Source organism: Sitophilus oryzae, unplaced genomic scaffold, assembly GCF_002938485.1.
Source record: "Sitophilus oryzae breed Bouriz unplaced genomic scaffold, Soryzae_2.0 scaffold_374_pilon_pilon, whole genome shotgun sequence".
Lineage (NCBI taxonomy): Eukaryota > Metazoa > Arthropoda > Insecta > Coleoptera > Curculionidae > Sitophilus > Sitophilus oryzae.
In genome coordinates, this window is record NW_022146945.1 from 1,576,101 (window position 1) to 1,598,728 (window position 22,628).

The following is a 22,628-nucleotide window of genomic DNA, read 5'->3' on the forward strand; positions in this document are numbered from 1 at the left end:
TCCCTCTCTCTCACTCACCCATGGAATAATTGACATTTGTGATTATTTCTTTTAAAGGTGTACCTCAAATTTTTAAAGAGTACCAGATACTAATATTGGCGATATAGTTTGTTTATTCTTACTAAAAAATAAAAACAATTTTATAAATATTTTTGTTAAAGAGGACCAATTACTATGATTCCAGCTCCAAACTATATTAATTTGATCATTATGTTGATTAATAATAATTGCCTAAATAATTAAAAAACTGAATTTTGTAATGTGTATTAGACAGTGTAGTAAAAGTAACACCTTAAAAAAATTAAAAAAAAAAAAAAAAAACATGTAATTTTTTGACAAATGCTTATTTATAATAGAGACATTCTTTTTCATTTCAACTCATTATTATATTGATTTCCCTCTGATTCAAATCCACATTTATTTAGAATAATTTATTAAACGAACATAATTAAGTAATAATTAATTAGTATTTAAGGGAAATAATGGTGGTTAAGAGATAGATCCCTGTAAATAGATATAGATCCCTGTAATTGCACTATTGTTAACAATAACGGAGAAAGTTAAATCTATGGAGTTGAATATGGCTAATGATCCCAATGGCTAATGGTTGTATATTTAATTAATGGTATAATTTTATATAAAGACTTTAAATATTTTCTTTAGAGATATTGAAGCTAGTAATATTATCATTTTGCCAAAAACGATAATATTACTAGCTTGTACATTTTGTGGCCATTTGTTGCATTAAAAACATCTAAAATGTCAATATTCCATGGGTATATTGATAAATGAGGTCTAAATTATAAGAAATGATTTTCTACGGTGAAAACTTGAAGGGATGGGTAAAAGTGGTAATGTACAATTTGATAGACAATTAAATTGCATCTGATTCTCCTAAAATATACAGGGCGTTATATTTAAATTCAAACAAGTTATTGCCGTTTAAAAGCTATAAATAATTTAAAATAAATTTTTAGACACTCTAAAACTACACTATTTTTATTATTTTATTATTGCAAACAATAACTGATCAATAAATAAACTTCAGTAAATTTTTAGTATTAAAAACTTTGATACCCTTGGAGAAATGAAGCCTTAAAATTTTTACAGCAATTTCACAAAATTGAAAATATTTAAAAAAGTTTTTTGTAAGGTTTAAGTGTAGTAAACCTTAATCAAATTTAGCTTTATTTTAATCGTAGAGACTAAACATGTAATAATATACATGGTGTTCCATTTAAAAAAATACAACTTTGATATTTTTTATTTATTTGGGACACTCTGTATCATGTAAAACTATTTTTAAATTGTAGCTCTAATAGTCCTTCAACGAACCCAAAACTTACAATTTGTAAAAATCTAATTATTTAGCTACAATCTCGGCTACAATACTCCGTGTCGTATGTGGTGAACAACCCTGTATATGTTTAATTACAATAATTATTCAGTAATGAAATTAGAAAATATTCAGATTAAAACCATTTATTTCCTATCTCGTTTTGATTAGTCTCACAATATGATGGAAAACGAATTTAAACATTGTCAAAAAATAATCATATTAGATATTTAATTTTTGATTCGTCTTGATGTTAGTGACCATTTATTAACAACCAAACGAGCAAAATCAGAATAGCCCATTATTTCAATGATTGTTGATCGTTTCGTAGATGGCAATTCATATGTGATTTATGTCATTGGCATGGTGATGTTGCATACACTTACTTTAGAGTAACTCTTAAGATAAAAAATGGATATTGATTAATATATAAGTTGTATGTAGAGAAAAAAAAACGGTAGGTTTCTGTAACATGGTAAAATCGTCTTCCTCATTGTAACATACTACTTTTAAGCATACTTTTTAGAACGATTTTTGTACCACAGTCAGTCTTCCTCGACGGATGCCAAAATTTTTCATTTGCAAAAAAAATTGTACGCCCATCACCTATTTTTCTTAGAAAAAAACTGTACTGTAATTCCGCAATAAATTAGTTTAATTGCGGGATTTATTACAGTATAATTTGTATATTTCTTTGTGTATAGTTTAATTTATGCTGTAACTCACTCTTAAGTGCTACCCTACCTTTCCGACTGTGAAATTACGACGGTAGCATATTCCTATAACATTAATTATAAGTTAACAAATACATTATTATTTAAAATTTATGTGTGTTTTATTTATTAATTATAACATTCCTAAACCACGTGAAATACTATTGTTATTGATAATAATAATATTAACTAATTAATAATTATTATAACTAATTGATAATAATAATTAGTGACTAATTAATAATAAAATAATTTTAATTGCCTCGAAACATAAATAAAATTGATAATAATAATTAGTGACTAATTAATAATAAAATAATTTTAATTGCCTCGAAACATAAATAATAAAAAAATTTACTAGCAATACCACAAAAAGGTTAAATTATTTCAGGATATTTTTTAAGCCCGAGAGAATTCAAGGTGCCTCTTCCTATACGACAGTTTCTATTGAAATGAAATTTTTGAGTTAGGTTAATTTAGAGCATATATAGAGTTCTACAGGGTGTCCCCAAAAAATGTACAGGGTGGGCCAAATTGGAAGCTTTTAAAGGGAAACACCCTTTTCTATGGGAGATAGACGAAAACTAATATCGGTGTCTGGAGCTCAATTTTTATCAAAAACATGGTGGTGAAAACCGCACATCGATATCTGTCACCGATTCGGAGTTACGGGGTGTTTTTTCAAAAATGTACATTTTTAAAAAATCGCTGTAACTTTTTTGCTATGAAAAATTTTGTATTTTTGTGAAAACATTTCCAAAGCACCTTTTTACGTAAAATTTAATGGTTTGGGTATAATTTTTTTAAAATTAATAATTTAAGAATTATCAACACAAAATTTTATTTTTATATGGGACACCTTGTATATTTTTAATTCATTAAAAAGAATTTAATTTTACCTTCCCATAAATGTAGCATACATGATATTTTCCTCTTCGAGACATAGAGTTTTTAAAAATTCGCCCACTTTGAATAAGTAGGCTTTGAACGGCGCCGGTTGTAATGCAAAAAATTAAAAAAACGAAAATAATATTTGCAGTGAGATATGCAGAATTTTATAACAATTTAAACTATATTTAACAACATCAACATATTTAAACTATATCTAATAACAATACAAATTAATAGCAAACCAAGACATGAGATTTTGCTACAGGTGTTCTACATGTTGACTGTCTTCTGTTATGGACAGACGGGACCGTTTTTGAACATTTCTCGCGGAATTAATTAACTCAGTGGGGGTGAAAGATACCCTCTCATAATGGCTAAGTACTTCTAATTCTTGTCTAGATTATACGGGCAATTTAAAAATAAGAATCTTTATTCTTTCTCGAGTTCTTTCTCAAAGATAAAAATCCACTAAGGATAGCAGGCATTAAGTCCGGCGGCCTCGACGGCCAACGGCTGGAATCTTGGTTAGCTATTCAATTATACTCGGAAATTGGCTGCAAAAATTTTTCTGGAAACTTCAGCGTTCTGTGGCGGTGCCTCGTCTTGCTGGAAAAATATGTTTTCAAGTTCCATTAAGGGCAAATTATCAATAAGGGGTCCAAAGCCTACTAGTTAAAAGTGGCGAACTTATAAAAATTCTGTATTTCGAAGGGGACTATAACAAAATATCAAATATGCTATATTTTTGGAAAGGTAATTTTAAGTTCTTTTCACTTAATTAAAAATATATAGGGTGTCCCAAATAAAAATCAATTTTTCTGTTGATAAATCTAAAATTATTAATTTTAAAAATATTATACTTAAACCATTGAATTCTACGTAAAAAGGTGCTTTGGAAATATTTTCACGAAAATACAAAATTTTTCATAGCAAAAAACACATTTGCACATTTTTGGAGAACCGTACCGTAACTCCGAAACGGTAACAGATATCGATGTGTGGTTTTCACCATCATCCCATACAGCACGTCCAAATGAAATTACGTTTCTACAAGGGAGACACATGAGAAACAAAATATGTTAAAGTGAACCAAAGTGTTCATATAGTTCTAACATATACATATGAGATACACGCAGGTTTATATTGATAGAATTGTGTGATAGACAGTGTTTACTAGTTGTATACCGTATGCACTCAAGATTCTAAAAAGTTTTTTATAACGTACCAAATAATTATTAAAATGATGAAATCTGATGTCGGTATATGAGACATACAACGTATAAGTCATATGTATGTGTGATACTTCGTATCATAGTTGTGCCTATAGTACACACCTTGTAAAAATGTGACGTATACACATAACATAAATATCTATATAGACACTTTGTAATAGTGTACTGTTGTGTCTACATTCTAGCATGAAATGAAGGTGTGCACACGCGCGGATAGCCTCAGCGTAGATACACTGACCAAGTGTATCTTATGTGTCCTCTCCCCTTTCTAGGAGTGGTATGTGTTAGCAGCCATTATTGTTTTATCATTCGGAAGCTCTATATAAATGTTCTGTTTGTGTGTAGTTTAAAAGAGATTTTAAGGTAAGCACAAGTTTTTAATTTCCTTGTTACACCTTCCTAAGAGTATTGTTAATATTATAGTAGCGACTCTTCCCTTACTCTATACCCAATTTACCAAATTTTGACTCCAATGAATGAAAACTCTAAATATTCTCGTATAATGATAAAGAGGTTAGCTGAGTTAGCTCTGCAATATATATTTTTTTTAATTTGGAAATAATAAAAATCTAAATGGGCTAGAGAAAGAAAGATTTAAACACTTCAAAGAACTTCTTACACTGATATTCGGTAAATTATTGATGGATCAATATACAGATATGTTTAATATTGAATAATCAGTTTCATATAAAATTTAAGGGTGAGATTGTTAATCTGGAAATAAAATACAACAAAGTCCAACAGAGTGCTCGATGAATGGGTATGCTAACAAACCAACGGCTTGGAGGGAAAAGAGGAGAAAAAAATGACTAAACGAGGTCCACCAAATCGTGGCGATATACCAGTGTTTACCATTTTAGTATGTTGTTATACTAGGTACTTATATTTTTAATACATTTTGATACAAATTCTATTCTTTTACAGTGTTTTCTTACTTCTGGTTTCTGCAGTGTAAATAATTATTATTATTGTGTTATTTGCGCTATTGCGTTCCATGATATAAAGAAATATAAGAATGTTATTTTTTAACCACTTAATCCATTTTATGGAAGAAAAATGGTACATTTAATACAAATCAAAAATGGAGCAATTTTAAGGCTACTTCTCTTGAACTTTCGATTGAGATACTTTTGGAAAATACTAAGTTTTGCCTTCCTAATTTTCGTTCTAAAAAGATATAATTGGCATCATTCCTTAAAAAGAACAAAAATTTAGGCATCAAAACTTTTAGAAGTAGTTTTATCTAGCACACGATGTATATACGAAGCAAAATACATACGTATACACGCGGTAGTCATAACTGCAATGTGTAAACAGAGTTTAAACGTAATACACAAGCACTGTGTATCCTACGGCACACTGTGTATCCCTTACTTTGTGTATACGTAAATGCTGTACTGCGGCTACATTGTGAGGCGGACTTTAACCTTTGTGCATACGTGTTGAACTACAATGTGTAAAGGTAGTATATTTACATCGGAGGAATTGTATCACCCTGTGTCTACATCTAATAATGTAAACACATCGTAAATGTGATTTGATGTGCTGTATGGGATGTTTTTGATAAAAATTGAGCTCCAGACACTGATATTATCTTTCGTCTCTCTCCTATAGAAAAGGGTTTTCCTTTAAAAGCGTCCAATTTGACCCACCCTGTACACATCAAAGTTATATTTTTCGTAATGGAACAACCTGTATATTAACTGATGTTCTATTTCCAGAAATAAAATAAAGTTAAGTTTCATTAGAGAACTAATGAAACTCAATTTTTTAAGAACGACTAAAAAGTAAGGACAGTAAAGTTTGACATATTTAACTTTTTCTAAAATTGAAGAACAAATTTTGATTTTTTATAAAATCTACCTAAATTGCAATTTATTCTGTATATCTGGCCAATACACAGTTTAAACGACTATCTTACTTTAAATCAAATTGAAAATTGAACCGAAAAGTTATACAGGGTCAGACAAAATTAATATTAAACATTGGTTACATTTAAAAGCGAGTTACTCTTTTATTTAAAATGAAACACCCAGTGTATTATCTTGATAGTCAATGAAGAATTGATGTCACTTCAAAGTACTATTAAGGTTGCCTACCCCTCAGACAAATATTTTTCTAGGTGTTTTCTATGGTTGACTGTCAGTAGATATTTATTATTTGAAAAAATCTAGGGGTGGTGGCTGTGATATGTGATATTCCTGATTTACTTCAACATAGCTCTCAAATTAGTCCAAGTTTAACAACTAGTTATAGTATTTTGTGTCAGTTGAAACAAAAAAAAAGTAGAACATTTCTGAAAATGAAAACTTATCCTATAAGAAATACCTACAGCAGACAGAGTAGGTATTGCTATGGTTCTAATAATTGGTGAAATGGCAGTGTGCATTATCAAAATGAGCATTTATTAAAATGCTCAAAAGTAGATGATGGAGTCTACTGTCGGCAACATGAGAGAAATGATTTTGACTTTATTTCGAAGTACAATATGATTAAAAAAGGGCGTCAGCGATGGCTATGAAATGAAGATCGTTGTCATTTTATATGTAAAATTATATGTGTAATGTTACCCATGTCCATTTCCAACCCAACTGGACGCCTTTTTTTCGATCATACGGTATTACACCACGTAGTTTGAGAAGATTATTTGAAAAGAGAATCATTTTAGGCAGTGGACACGATCGAAAGCATTTTAAGATATTGAGCATTCACTGATAAAAAGATAGACTTGAACTAAAGTCGTCATCGTTCTTGAAAAAAGAAATTTAGTGGCAAGAGAATTTATTTTAGCGTAAAAGAAAATATTTTGCCTGAAGAAAAACTCTCTTAACTCAAGAAAACTGGTTCTCTTGAAAATTCGAAAATTTTTCTTGAATCTATTTTCATTCAACTAAGTGCAAGTTACTTTGTTTTAAGATAATAAGAAAAATACGCTAGGAAGTATTTCATTCAAGAAACATGGTCATTTTTCCAATAGCTAAATACTCTTTTGATGAAAAATAATAACAACACGCAAAGACGATGACGAAGGACGGTATATACAATCAGTCGGCAGTCCGATCAGTTGTACATCATAGTACGCACGGGTTTTATTGCTTGGAATTTTGCAAAATTTGCTTTTTAAACGCATATCGTATAACAAATTAGTGATAGTTATTAACATGCATTTGTCATTTTTTATGGACAAATTTTAGGATATATGGATTCTTTAAAGGAGTTTCTGAAAAAATGGAAATTAGATCATTTATTTGCTATATTTGAAGGTAAGAGATACTTACCTAATGCACCTGTTTAGATAATGCATGTGTGACTATAGATAGAATAAGAATAGAGGTATCGATTTTTTTATGCAAATAATTACAAAAATTTTAGAATTTCAAATCGTCGTATTAAAAAAATCAAAATGTGACCAAAGCTTATAATTTTAATAATTTATTTGCTTTACTTCGATTAATCATGATGTAACATTTCTTTGCAATTTGTAGAGTGATGAACCACCCCAAAAAATATCAAGGAGTGAAGAAGCAGAAATAACTACTATCGAGGAAAATAATATCACTTTACTTTACTTTTACCAGACCAGAAAAACCTAAATTTATCAGAAAATAATATACCTCGTAATATGCCTGTATATGATGTATAGACTTCTCCTAGATCAAAATAAATTTTAGTTGAGTTAATTAGTAAATAGTTATTCGCTATTGGTTTAAGAAAAGTGTCTCTTTAATCAAGGAATGTCCCTTTTCAATCAAGCATTTTTGCATGAATCAAAGAGTGAAATACTTTGGACAGATAGATTCTTCTATTCTCTAAAGTAATTTTTTAAAGCTTATGAAAAGATAGTTAATGCTTTGGACAAAGTTTGTTCTTGGCCCTATTGAAAAGCGCCAATCTTTTGGGTCAAAGTCATATTCATTTCGACTGAGGGATCCTTTTTTTCAGTGTTTGATTTCATCTAGTTAATTTTTCTCATTATACGTTACATATCAATTTTTATTCAGTTTTAATTATGTATAATTAAAATATATTTCAAGCTTTTAACTCTACATTCTTTGTTTTTTACTAATTCAACTTTAGACATTTCACCAGTCACCTAGATTTTACCAATTAATAAAGATCTATTAACAATAGGCAACAGCCTCGCTACGTTGAAACACCGGTTCCCATTAGAATACCGAAGTTAAGCGACGTAAGGCAATACTGGTGGATGGACGGGTGACCGGTTCGAAACTCTGTATCGTGCTGTTGTCCAAGGGAAAAGTGTAAAATCTATTGAGACACACTGCTCATTCACGCCGGTTCGAGGCCGGATGGGATCGGATATCTCGTGAGTAAGAGTTAATTTGGACACTTCCTAAGTCGGCACTGACCATGATATGGCCGAGGACCGCGGTTCGGATCGTAAACAAAGCAGGCGCCGTCCAGATTAGCCCTGGCAGCAAAAAGGAGACGTTAATTGAAATCTTTACTTTACTTTACTTCTATTAACAATAAATCGTAGAAAAGAAAATATCTAGAAAAATTTTTGTCTGAGAAGTAGACAACCTTAATAGTATTTATTTAGAAGTTTCTTCCTTTAATTTCAATGTAAGCATTGAGAATATTAAAATTAGAGGTAATAGGTAGCTATAGTACAATTCTTTTAAAAGTTCCTCAATATGGCCGACCTAGTTACGAAAATTGGTAATTTTTTTTAATGAAAAATAAGTTGGCGTTAGCATATTCAGAATTTATTTACTCTTTGGTTAACAACAATATTTTTCAGGATCGTCAAGTTGACGTTAAAGTTAGGTTATTAGGTGGTTGTCTAAAATAAAAGCATAGATTATTGAAATTATTTAAATAAAAATAAAGGTATTTTATCGCAGATCGGAAGAGATTTTACTTAAAGGTATTTTATAAACTTTCTCAGTGAGAATATTAACTCCCCTGTTTCTTATATCTCAGTTAAAAGGACGTAAGAACTACAGGAAGTGAATTTTTGTTTTCATTTTTTGACGTTATTCGAGAGTTCCTAGAATTATCAAGATTATTGAATAAGTATATAGTTGTTTGGTAAGTGAAATTAATAGAAGGCTTGGAGATAGGATGATGGGTTTCATGTTATAGTTGATAGATCACTATATATATATATTTATGTTTTTATTTCAGTACAATTAATCACAAAAAATTGAATTGATATGTGTGCAAAAACAGTTATATATTTTTAAAAACCTTATTTAGATAGTTCTTTAATATACGGTTAAACTGTATAATCTACAAAGTCATTAGCAAAAAGTTATAAGGTAATAAATTTTGTAGATATAATTTTCGAAAATTTATATATAAAGATTGGAACACAATCCTCTAAGGAAAAAAAGAAATATTCAAAAACTGATTAAATACACTTTATTAAAAATAACAACATACAAAAATCCATGCAAACTGTAATAATCAGAACATTATCCACATTATACCTTTATTAAATGTGTGTTCACGCTTCTGTCAGGAAAGCCAGAAATGTTTGTTTAAATATTAACTTATTTTAAATTGCCAGAAACACATCAGAATATGTCACAACCACAACTATAGGTTTGGAATCAGTAGTAAATTTTATACCTAGTAAGTGCTGCATCAACTAACAAGTATAGGATAAAAAAGAATTATTAATATAGAGTTTTATTCTCCTTCTGCTTATTTATGCAGTGACTTTCCTTTCAACTTTCAAATGTGAGGAATACCAGTAAAATAAAACATAATTTTTGAATTGGTTTGGTGTTTGATATTCTAACTACATCTATTACCTACAAACCTTAAGTGATTTCACTAAAAGTATTTCCTATTATTCTTTGTGTATCCTGTAGTAAAAAAATATATATTTCAAAAAGTACAAAAACAATGCAATAGATATCAAACAGATTCATAAAAACTACTTACACTTATTGTACATATTATATATTTCAAGTGTTATTTGATCTTTGGTCCTATTACCAGCATTACCTTCTTGAGGTCTTTTCTACTAACTCAACTTTTAAACCTTCTGTATATTTTAAAACTGATTTACAACAATCTTTAATGCCCGCGCTGTTTGAATCGCATATCCTGAAATATAAGTTTTAATCTATTTATTATCATATCCATATTACAAACCTGAAAATTACTGATTCGAAGAAACTTCTCAAAATAATTAGAGACCTTTTTACAAAGATCTGTACTGATTTATTTTCACGTATTTGTGGACGAGTCAATGTTTTCTAATACATTTTGAAGCGTTTTACACATTTTGAATATCTTCCAGGCTATTGCTCAGTTCTTGATCGGTGAAAATATTATTGATAACTAACACTATGTACCGTATGATCGAGAAAAAACGGCGTCAGCGATGGCTATGGAATGAAGATCGCTGTCATTTTATATGTAAATTTATATGGGAAATATCATTGATGTTCATTTCCCAGCCAACTGGACGCCGTATTTTTTTCGATCATACGGTATAATTAGTACTGCAGGTTAAATAAAAGAATATAATCAAGAAGAATTTGTGAATAGAAACTCAAAAAATAATGAAAATATTTAAAAAAAAGAGCCGTAAACGTCACTGTCAGCCAAGTGTCATGGTTCAATTAGATTTACCACAGATTATCAATTTGAATAATTTGAACGATTTGAACTACAGTCGATTCCAGTCTAGAGATAATCGTTTTTTAAGCCTCCCATACTGAAGTCCGCCATATTGGGAAGTTTTAAATGAATACAAGTATATTTTCACTTATTAGATTAGAAAAAGTTAACAAACTTTAAATTTTTTTCTACTAAATATGCTTCAAAATTTGCAAGTAATTGTGCTTATCAAAAGTTTAGTGCAGGTTTAGTGTTTTATGTTAATTATTAGTCTTACTCTATAGATACATACTATTAGTCTTACTCTATAGCGGGTGTGACCAGAAGGAAATATATATTAGGTACATTTCAGAAATTTGCCTAAAGCTTAGCCCGATCCTGTCGTGTTAAGCCAAACCCAAAATTCCAAATAAGTGTGCTTTTAAGGTTTGCGGAGCTTCAGCATTTGTCATAATATAGCGATCAATTTGTTACAAATTCATATAAATTATATATCAATGTAATCACAAAACTTCAATCTATTTCCGTATTGTAACGAATTTTAAATTATGTCTTTCTTTTCGAGAAAATTTAGACAAAACATAAGGAATATTTTATTGTCGTTTGACCATCAAGAAGTTGTCTAAAATTGTGCTACAATGCGGATATAGTATAATCCTTTATCTTTAATTTCCTTCTTCATTTGTGTTAAAATACCTAGACAGTTTTACAAAAAACGTTAAATCCGTACGTTTATTTTGCTACTCCTTCGGACTAGTGCGAAGTACCTAGTGTGTAGACTACTTACTTTTACTTAATTAAAAAAATTAAAGTTAGGAGTATTAATGATACATAAAAATTGGATTTGAATAAAGAAGAAAAACAAACATAAAGATTGACTCCCTCTCCATTTCACAAAGCAACCAGACCATCACCAATCCACCGATGATTTAGTGACACGACCAAAGACTGTTAATTCCAAAAGTAAACAAACGCGACAGACGGACGGAAGGCTCGTTCTACACATGCCGTTCACGAAACGTCGGCCTGTCATAACACTCGTGTAAAGTGCGCTAATTCCAAAATAAACAAGATTACCACGCGGCCTATACCCTCCTCCTTCGCCCGTTTAGCCTCGGGATTAGATTTTATCCCTGATGATGGGCGTGAACCACGTCGTCGGTGGCGCTTGCCGTAGAGCGTGGTGTGTTTACTTAACGGTGGTTTAGATATTATTATGGTGATATTTTTCACAGGTTGGAACTTTCTTTAAGAATCAGTTGGAATCAGAAATGGACGGAACAAAATGTTTGTTTTAATTAAAGGATGCTTTTAAGTACCGTATAATCGAATAAAAACGTCGTCAAAGATGGCTGGGGAATGACAGTCGATGATAATTTCGACGAGTTCAATATCTATAGTCGTCATTTACTAAAAATTCACATAAAACTGAAAATTTATAGAAAATTAAAAAAAAGGATAAAACGTTTCCAGACACACAAATCCAAAAAAAAATAGTCTCTTCTAGTTCTAGTTCTAGTTTCCGCAACCGGAGCTGTTTTTCGGAAGCGGGTATTTCGGTACCGCGCCTCTTAGGAAGCGGGATTTCCCGGTACTTTCGGTAATTTCGATACTGACTAATTTTTGTTCAATGGTGGTGCATCAATCAGCAAGCAAAGGATGGTTTTTCAAAGTAAAATGGATAAAAAATTGAGGTTTTTAATAAAAATAATATCAAATTATTAAGTAATCAGTCATGAAAAAATTAACATGAACACAAGTAAAGAAAAAAGTATAGGTAACTTAAATTTCACATCAAAAAACATAAACCAATTCAACTGAATTTGAGACAAAAGCCTTAAAGTATTGAATTAAAAATGCAAATATCTCTTAAAACATAACATAATAAATATTATAGGAACTTCAAAAGAGAAAAGAAGCAAGAACAATAAGAAATAGCATCATTACTTATTTAGAAGAGTTTGATTTCGACCGCGAAAGTATCAAAGGACTTTCTCACGTAACAAAAAAAAATAATTTTTTGATTATTGTTACCGAGGCCCGATTCTGTGATGGCCAAAAAGATCTGAACCCTAATTGGTAGTATTAATTAGAGTTTCCAGAACCGTACTAAAATATTTTCGTTCAACGATTATGTGAGTACGTCAATTAGCAAGCTAGGGATTTCAAAAATAAAACCGATAAAAAATTAAGTTTCTAATGAAAATAATATCAAATTATTAAGTCATTAATTAAGCTTAAAAATTACATCAAACAACCTCAACCAACCTCGAAACCAACTTAACTAAATTAGAAAAAAAAACTTAACATTTTTAATTAAAGATGCAAAGGCCTATAAAAATATAACTAATACATTCAGCTATATTATACTAAATAATAAAATAACATATTTAAACTCCAATAATTGCTAATAAACAATGAAGAAACTTCAAAATAACTTCTGAAGTAAGAACACTAAGGGATCGCTCACTACTTATTTAGAAGATTTTGATTTCGACCGCTAGAAAGTATCAAAGAAAGTCTTTCGCACGTAACAAAAAATATGATAATTATTATTACCGATTACCGAGGGAATTAATAATACCGAGTCCCAGTTTTTTGATGTCTCAAAAGAACCGGGATTTCCTGGTTATGAACCTTACTTCTTCAGACCAACTGGGCCATCAAAAACTGAGGAACGGTACTGGCCAAATAAAAACATCTAGAGCTCTCTTCTTACCAAAACTGTCATCGATTGTCATTCCCCAGTCGTCTTTGACGCCGTTTTTTTCAATCGTATGATATATTTTCTTTACCAAATATGTTTCATTGTCTTCCAGTTATTGTTAATCTGCTTATTATAAATACATTGACCGGCACAAAAAACATCTAAAACCTTAAAATTTTCATGTAATCGTATTTTAAAGTTTTTTTAAAGTATTTTGTTCTTATGTACTTATTTTGATAATTTTTAAGCCATGAGTAGCTAAATATTTGAAACTATTTCCATTCATTCAAAACTATTACATAGTGATTAAAACATTTCACCACTTTTTAATGGACATTAATGGACATTTTCTACAAAACCGGTTAAATTTTATAAAAAAAATATGTTTGCTTTTATTCTGGAAATAATTTACCTTTTTATTTTATGTGGTTTTAGTTTCATTGGTACCTACAAAAAATGAAAAATATGCGTAATATAAGAAAATTTATATTGACATTAAAAAATAGGTACTTAAATCGAATTTAGGCTGTTTTGACTTGACGGTAATTATTTTAATTTAAGTAATTTTGCAGGCTTAACTTGCAGATCCGTCATGATTTAAATCAAAAATATATACATAAGTCATAATAACGACTAAAATTACATTACATTGTTTTAAGTCTACGAAAATGACTTGACTTGAAGAAAAATGATTTAAGGCAAAGACTTAAGATTTAAATTGTTTAAACTTTATGTTGAAATTGACATAACATTTAAATAATTTTGATTTTAGATATGACTAAAGACTTGTAGATACAACCCAGATAGGACAAAAGGAACATTTACATTCTAAGAATATTCCTCCTAAGTTCTTATAAGTATATTCTTTTTTTAATAAGTATGGCATATGAATAGAACATTCTACTATGAATGTGATTTAAAGGTATATTATCAGCATGACCTTAGAATGTCTTCTTAAATTATGGTTTACAATAAATTATAAGTATCTGCTATTCACGTTCTAAACATATCAATATCTGAATAAAAATAAAGGAGAATAAAAATGATTTCGAAATGAAAAAATAAATACAATACATTATATTTGTATATTTTCTTACTATTAAATTTTTGTGTATTAAATAATTAGGGATTTTATATATTAGTGCATATAGATGCACTGTAAACAAATATTCAAGCAAAAATACAGTGTTTCTTATTCTAACAAATAAATAAACCTGTAAAACTGTATAAATAAAAACGATCTTCCATTATGAAATAAAATGATCGATTATACCAAAAGATAGTTTGATAAAACTCGATAGATTTTAATCGATTTTTTGGGTAAAAAGATCGATCTTCGATTGAAATCGATTCGTATCGTACATCCATGACATAACCTAACAAAAAACAAAAAGTCAACTATAAACGTAAACGTGCTTCATCCAAACTATTTTAATAATTAAAACACTGAAATAACGTAAAGGTAAGTGATGCAAATAATTATTTTAAGGATAGAATCGGTAAAATAGTTCATGTTATGTTTGTGTTTTCAGTATCTATTTTAAGGGAAGTGAATTTAATGTTCTAAAACCAGGAGACCTCAAAAAAAAATAGGTTATATTAAAAAATATTTTAAAATTCAACCAAAAAAGAGGAGCCAAAATCTTATTAAGTCAATGTTACGCAAATATGACTTCAATATTGTACATTAAACTGGATTCAGACCAAAGTTTATCCCTTTTAAATTTAAAGGTTGATGTAGTTTTGATAAAATTTCATCAATTACAAAAATTATATCTTTAAACACTCCAACTGTTTCCTACAGCAGTGATAAAATGATAGAAGAATTTTACAAAAAAATTCCGATAATAGATGATGAGGGTCTATTTGCAATGGAGGATTGGCTAAAAAAATCAGATAATTTCAGGATAATGGTATCAACTAATATTTTGTGTTCATTTTTAAATAACACATATACCGTATGATCGAAAAAAAAACGGCGTCAGCGATTGCTATGAAATGAACATCGATGACATTCCCCATATAATTTAACATATAAAATGACAGCGATCTTCATTTCATAGCCATCGCTGACGCCGTTTTTTCTCTTCATATTGTATATATATATTTAAATATTATTAGGTTCGAGAATTATCTAGACTTGGTGGTTCAGGAGTAGCACAAAGTACCAGGAAAGTGCTTTATAAGGTTCTGAGCAATGAAATTGCACAAAAATATTCTTGGGATGGGGCCAAACAGAAGAGAAGTTTGAAATCATTGTTGGTCGCCAAAGCAATTTTAGGTACCTGAACTTAAAGATATTTGGTGTTGGAAAGACTGTAATAATGAAAACAAAATATATTTTAGACTCCATGAAAGGTCAATTTCAAGATTCAAAAGAAACCGAAATTATAAATATAATTAAAATATGGCTTGTAAAAGCCAAAGAAAGATTAAAAAATACAGAGGTAAATTCTGCAAATTTATTTGAACAGTATAATTTTGCTGATATTATTTCAGAAGGGGAGACCAGAGAATATCGAAACATAGAAGATATTAATGTATATATTGTTAATATTTTTAATAAATAAACATATTTTACTCAAGTTTGTCTTTAGCCTTACTTATTATTATTTTTAACTGTTCTATTTATTAGTTAATTTTTAATTATTACACACCAAATTATTTAATTTCAGCAAATTGTGGTATGTCCCAGGTATGAATGTACTGTATAGGTATCCTATAGATTTTAAAAGATAAAAAAATTGTTAAGTATGGAAAAATTTGTATCTATAGTTTATAGGATATTGGTACAGTGCATCCGCATACAGGATACCCTGTAGATACAGTTGAGGGTTAGAACCTTTGGTGTTACAACAGCAAAATAAAACACTAATTCACCACAATACACCAAAACACTACTTTTGAACTGGACGCTCTTTGGTTAACCATGTTAGCATCATCAGCAGATTATTAAAATTCAAGTTTTGATCATCTGCTGACGATGCTAACATGGTTAGCGAAATGCGCGTCCAGTGCAAAAGTAAAGTGTTTTGGTGTATTGTGGTGAATTAGTCTTTTATTTTGTTTCTGTAGATAATACAAAAAATATGAAAAATATATGAAAAGCATAAATATAGAATATTAAAAACATGAATATCATATAATTGGAATATTATTTTTAAATACATTCTTTTACGAACATATAATTCACGTTCATAGAATAAATCTTGGAATGTGAAACGCACTTCTATATCACTTGAATAGGGTGGAACGTAATCTCTACTATTCATGTGCCATATATGTTCCCAATGAAAAAAAGGAATGTGAATAGAACATTGTTGTTCTCCAAAGTCATTTGCTTCGCATATGAAAAGAACGTAAATGTGTTATCTGGGTAGTTGTTAAAGTTGGACTAACTAAACATCTTTGTTATATATTATAAAGTAGCGTAAGACATATCATAGTCACCTAGATTTTATCAAATAATAAAGAGACTAAATCATAAAAATGAAAATATTTAAGAAAATCTTTGTTTGAGGGATAGGCAACCTTAATAGTATTTTAAAAATACATGAATTGACCCCATTGAATATCAGAATAATATACTGGGTGTTTCACTCAAAATAAAGGAGTAACTTGCTTTTAAATGGTACCAATGTTCAACATTAATTTTGACACAGCCTACATAAGTTTTTGGGTCAAGTTTTAATTTGATTTAAAGTAGAATAGTTATTTTAACTACATATTAGATTAAACTGGGTAAATTCCAATTCAGGTAGATTTTAGTGGAATTTAAAAAAATTTCTTTATTTTTAAAAAATGTTAAATATGTCAAAAAACTTACATTTTAGTCATATATACTTTTGTAATAAGACTCATATTCATTTTTCTTCTAAAATCCGAAAATCAATTAATATATAGGGCGATCCATTACAAAAAACACAACTTTGATACGTACACTTTTTTTGGGGACACCCTGTAGAACTCTATATTTTTAAAAAGTGCTGTGAATTAAACTACATGCGCTCACAAAATTTCATTTCAATACAAACTGTCGTTCACCTTTGAGCCTCCGCGTCGTTTGCGAGGCGCCAGCCTGTACAGGGTGGGTCAAATTCGACGCTTTTAAATGGAAACACCCTTTTCTATAGGAGAAGCACCCTGTATATAATAGGGAAAAAATGACCAAAACGTAAGGCGAAAAAATACGCAAAAAAACCACACTGGCCCCTCCTTACATTGCCACCCGGGCCCTGTTGGCCTAGTGCGACCCTGGGTCGACGTACTGTACTAAAGAAACATACGAGTGAATCCGTGTGTTTGCTTTAGCGTGGTCGTAACGGAAGTTACGGAGATAGCAGCATTTCGGTGGCTATTTGAGATCACTCGGAGTTAGCAGATATTACTGAGTTAAAATAAAAAAAATTCTTTAATGGGAAAAAATGTGTTTGCTTTCCCTACTTATAGAGTATTTTTTTCTCTTTCTAATGATATAAAAAAACTTATTAACGTAAAAAATGGAGTTAGCAGGTTATCACGTTTCACTGACGATTTGTTTTAATAAAGGCTGAAAAATGTATATTTTTTATTTATTTATTAATATCTCTTAAACTATCTAAATATTATCTAAGTATTATGTAAAGTGATTTGAAAGGAAGCCAAAAATTCAATAATATACAGGCTGCTCCATTTAAATTTCCCAATCCACTCACACTTTTATTATCCACCCTATAGAAGTTAAATATTTTTCTGAAATTCATCCCAGTACAAAAGAACAAAGGTTTTTTATTTTAGGAGTTACAGATGCCTGACGCACTATTGCCGGACCCTGTATTTATAAACCGACATAGGTAATTATTCTTCCGATATACTTTTACTTGAAAAATTATTTATTTATAAAATAATTGCGAAGTAAATGTGTGTCAGGAGTTTAACCCAAAACTGGAATACTCGACTAAAATAAATCAGTCTAAAAAAAGAAACGGTTTACTTATGATTACTATCATTATTGCCCTAACCTAAAAAGGTCCCAGTCGGCTTTTTCCTTTCTCTGAAATATAGACCACATTTATTAATCAAAGCTAAAAGGTCGATGTGAACTTTCATTTTAACGGATGCCATCCTCTTTGTCCGTTCTCCTGGGGCCAAAATGTCAAAAGATACACATTATCCTTCAAAAATATGCCTCGTGGAATGGATGTCTAAAATTTAAAGGTTAGATAGCTAGATAAATATCCAGGTAAAATTTCACTTAATACCGTTAAATTAAATAAACTAATTATTGTATATATTCCAGTGGCGTTGTTAGCTTTTTGATTTGAGTCGTCGTAACTTAAATAATACCTAAAGTTATGTTATTTTTTAATTGGTACACTCTGTATATTTTTCATACATCATACAAACAATATGCATTCCAGAAAACATTATTAGCGCTTCGCAAATGACAAGGACATCAAAAATGGGACACACTGTGCTACGCCTGTTTGCCGGTTTAAACTTCTCCTTTGTGAAAAAATGTCTATACCTCTGTGGCAGATTCATCTCTTCAAAAAAGTCCTATAGGTATTTCGCCACTGTAAGTAAATCTACAAAATAAAATAGTTATTTTTTGTCCACCGGAAACGTCATGCGTCAGACGTCTGCGTCAGCAGTGGTTTACTAATAAATAAATTTGCCTAACAGCCAAAAAATGCTTAACGTTTCGGGAAGTTTTTGTGTGTCCCATGAATATTAGATTTGGAGAAATTGCCCTTTCTTAAATAAACTTTATGTTTTTTAATTCGAAGATTTAAGAGTCTAGATGTTTCATAATCATTCACATGATATTTTGTATATTAGATTATTTTATTCTCCTTTGTTATTTCGGGATAATACCTGATGAAAGATATTAAGTTCAGTCTGTAGTTTATTTTAAGTTTTATCGTTATAATTTTTTTACCGTTACTCAAGTTTTCTTTTGAATTTATCGTTACAGTGACTTGTTGTAAAAATACCAGTCGACTGCCTCTCATTTTGTATGTAAATTTAGATTTAATCATCTGAACATGATGGTAAAGAGGGAAACGAAACTTGCTTTGAGAGTTTCAAAAGTGTTTGATTGTATTACAATTCATTGGCATTGTAAGCTGAATAGGCATCTAAAGCTAATGGGATTGACAGACCAAGCTATGTGTAGGTTTTGCCAATCTGAAGAAGAAACGACAGAATACATTTTAAGCCTGGCAAATGGGCGGTTCTCGGTAATAGGCAATGATAGGCCATTGCCAGGGAGCTACATGGAGGGTTCGTCTCCAAGTTGCTAAACTTTGTGAAAATGATAGGACACAGGACTGGAGAACGGAAATCACTCCTAAGGATCAAAAAAGGACCACAATAGACAATCTGAAAAGGTCGCAGTGGATCAGGCCGATGGTCACCTATAGGAATCTAATCTAATTACAATAATTCATTGGTGCATTTTCTATTGTAACAACTTACAGTTCTTCCTATATATATTGAATTTTTTTTTTATAAATAACATCATAAATAACACAAATATACAAAGAGTAATGAAAAGCCAAAAGGAAAATCTACATACAGAGTGAGTTCTTAAAGTATTACAAAGCAATATCTCGACTTAAAATTAACTTCTTAAGATATTTTTACAAAATTTATTTCCCTCAACTAAAAGGTTTCCTCAAACTATTAACTGCAACACAAGCGACCACCTCCTCCAACAAAAGCCTACCGGTTTCGTTTCTGGGTCAACTAGGCGGGCTAGGCGATCCTCTGAGGGTAGGTCTTAGCGGAGCAGAAGAACGGAGCTCCGACTGCTCCACGAAAGACTTGGTCCAGAGGATGCAAAAGCGAAAACACTCCTCGGAAACGGGCAGAGTAACAGCCTGGCGCATCTCCATCAAAGGGCAAGAGAGGGAGCAAGAACCTCTCACCTCTGCTCCGGCAAGGAAATAAAAACGCCAGGGTGGAAAGCCGTCCAACACCAACAATGCCGGAAGGCAAGCAGGGACGTATCACCAGTTTTGCCGCTATTGCTGGATAAGTGAAAATGGAAGTGCTGCCGAAGGATTACCCAGAGGTTGCACTGACCACCGACCAGCAAACGGCTCTAGAGGAGACGATACTGGACGCAGTAGTGGCTACCGGATTGCAACACAACGATCTACAAAATGTGGGTCAGCTGCGTTTTGCGGGGATCCACTTTCGAGTAGGCATGATTCTCATTGATTATGTATCTCAAGAATCGGCGGATTGGTTGGTGGAAATCGCACATAAGCTTAAACATTGGTAGGGGCCGGGACTGGTTGCAGTGAGGGGAGATAACAACTCAAAAGGGGCGGCCATCAGGGTCTTTCTACCGAGAAGCAACGATACCTCTGAGTCTTATCCAGACTCGGAACTCTAACGTAAGAACATTGAGTTGGCGAATCATCAACTCGAGGGTCATGGTCAGATCCTCACAATAGGAATTGACCTCAAATCCAAGGAGGCAATAGATAAAGAGGAATATATCTTCTATTATAGATACGGGAAAACACCGGTATCAGGTCTAAGGAGAGACCAAATTAAAGAGGCGGAGAACATAGAGACAGATCCTGCAGCCTCCACTTCACGGGTACCTCAGCCGGAGGCAAGCTCCTCGACTGTGAAGGGCACAGAGGGCAAAGCTCCAAGCAACGGCGGAAGGGTGACCACGGAGGAAGAACATCTGTTGTCAGAGGTTGATGGGAAATATCCTGTCCCCTCTACAACAGGAAAATGCATGATAGGTTATAGACTGTGTGATGAGTTATAACTCAAGGAAGGGGCGCACAATAGATCTTTAATCTCTCACTCATTCTACATTAACTGCAAATGTTACATTTTAGCATATATATTAATTTGAGAAGTGTAGGTAATTTCTCTCAAAATTTTGCTAGCTTATTTCTGCTGATTATAGAATTACTATATAAATATCTTATTACCAATACTGCTATATTTTAGAATTATTTTAAAATTCTTTTCTTACTTTTAAAATATTATATTTTTTTTATTTATACATATTAATAATAATAGTTATATATTACGCAATTTAAAAAAGCAGTATTCAAAGCAAAATGCATTTTCAAGACGAAAATGAAACTTATCACAAACTACTTAGGTTAGTCTGTGAACTTATTTTAGGAAAGAATATTCTCTGTTTTCAATTAACTAATAAATACCAACGACCGCGACGCCTAAAATAAAATATACAGATATGACACCGATGCTTACCGCAGTTATTTTAAGCTTCCACTATTCAGTTTGTTTACTACAAGACGCATACCATAGTAAACAAACAGCAGGAGCGTTCATTTTGAACTGGAAGTTTATTGAATTAGTGGCTTTTATCGTATAGCCTACATCTATAAACTTTATAATTTTGAATACTAGGATAATTTTTATAATTAGCAGCTTGAAAATTACTTCGCTCTGCTCATTCGGTTTAGATAAATAAATATTTTTGTTTGAAAAAGCGACCATTCCGATTGGGGATCGATCCTTATTCCCGGATCAGTGTCACTATATTAGACATTAGTAAAGCATAAGAATTAGTTACGTTATTTTAATTAAAATTACAATTAATTCGATCGCCATTTTCTAGCCAATTAGACGCCGTTTTTTTGTATTATATGCCTGGTTTACATTTACATTTTATTACAGTTGGGGGTTGGAACCTTTAGTGGTACCACAGCAAAGTAAAACTAATTTACCAGACGTCCAGATTAATGCGGTCATGTTCGGATTTTCACGACGTCCGGGCGGATTTTTCATAAGCTTCCGAATTTTAATGTTCCATTAAGAAATGTCACAATAATACAAAATAATATATTAGTTTTAATAAATTTAGTTACTTAAAAAATTGTCGATAAATTCAGAAGTGTAAATTCATCGTTTTACTTCGTAAGTTTTAAGTTTTGAAAATTGTAAATTTATTTTTTTTTCAAACGTCACAAATGTATTCATTTTTGCGAAGTGATTGACAACATAAAAAAGTAATTATAACGCCTAGGCATAAAAGTAAAGCACTTTTACGCCTAAGCACAAAAGTGCGAAATATATTAAAAGTGACATAGTGTGAAATCACAACCATAGTTTCTCGATATACGTATAATTACTTACAAGGTATTACCACAGATTAGGTATCCTAT

General features: G+C 30.9%; 1 protein-coding gene across 1 annotated transcript; it reads left to right on the forward strand.

The window, feature by feature from the left end:
- Positions 1-15,228: 15,228 nt before the first annotated feature.
- Positions 15,229-16,064, forward strand: LOC115885119. The gene is made up of 4 exons (XM_030903907.1): positions 15,229-15,392; positions 15,601-15,760; positions 15,826-15,926; positions 15,979-16,064. Exons 1-4 carry the CDS (start codon positions 15,294-15,296, stop codon positions 16,006-16,008), a joined length of 390 nt encoding a protein of 129 aa, XP_030759767.1. The 5' UTR covers positions 15,229-15,293; the 3' UTR covers positions 16,009-16,064.
- The last annotated feature ends 6,564 nt before the right edge of the window (positions 16,065-22,628 follow it).

Bases quoted from the DNA above. Each gene is read 5' to 3' on its own strand.
- LOC115885119 (XM_030903907.1), top strand. From the start codon at position 15,294: ATGATAGAAGAATTTTACAAAAAAATTCCGATAATAGATGATGAGGGT. The intron at 15,761-15,825 runs GTACCTGAACTT...AATATATTTTAG, and splicing joins GGTCGCCAAAGCAATTTTAG to ACTCCATGAAAGGTCAATTT. The intron at 15,927-15,978 runs GTAAATTCTGCA...ATATTATTTCAG, and splicing joins AAAGATTAAAAAATACAGAG to AAGGGGAGACCAGAGAATAT.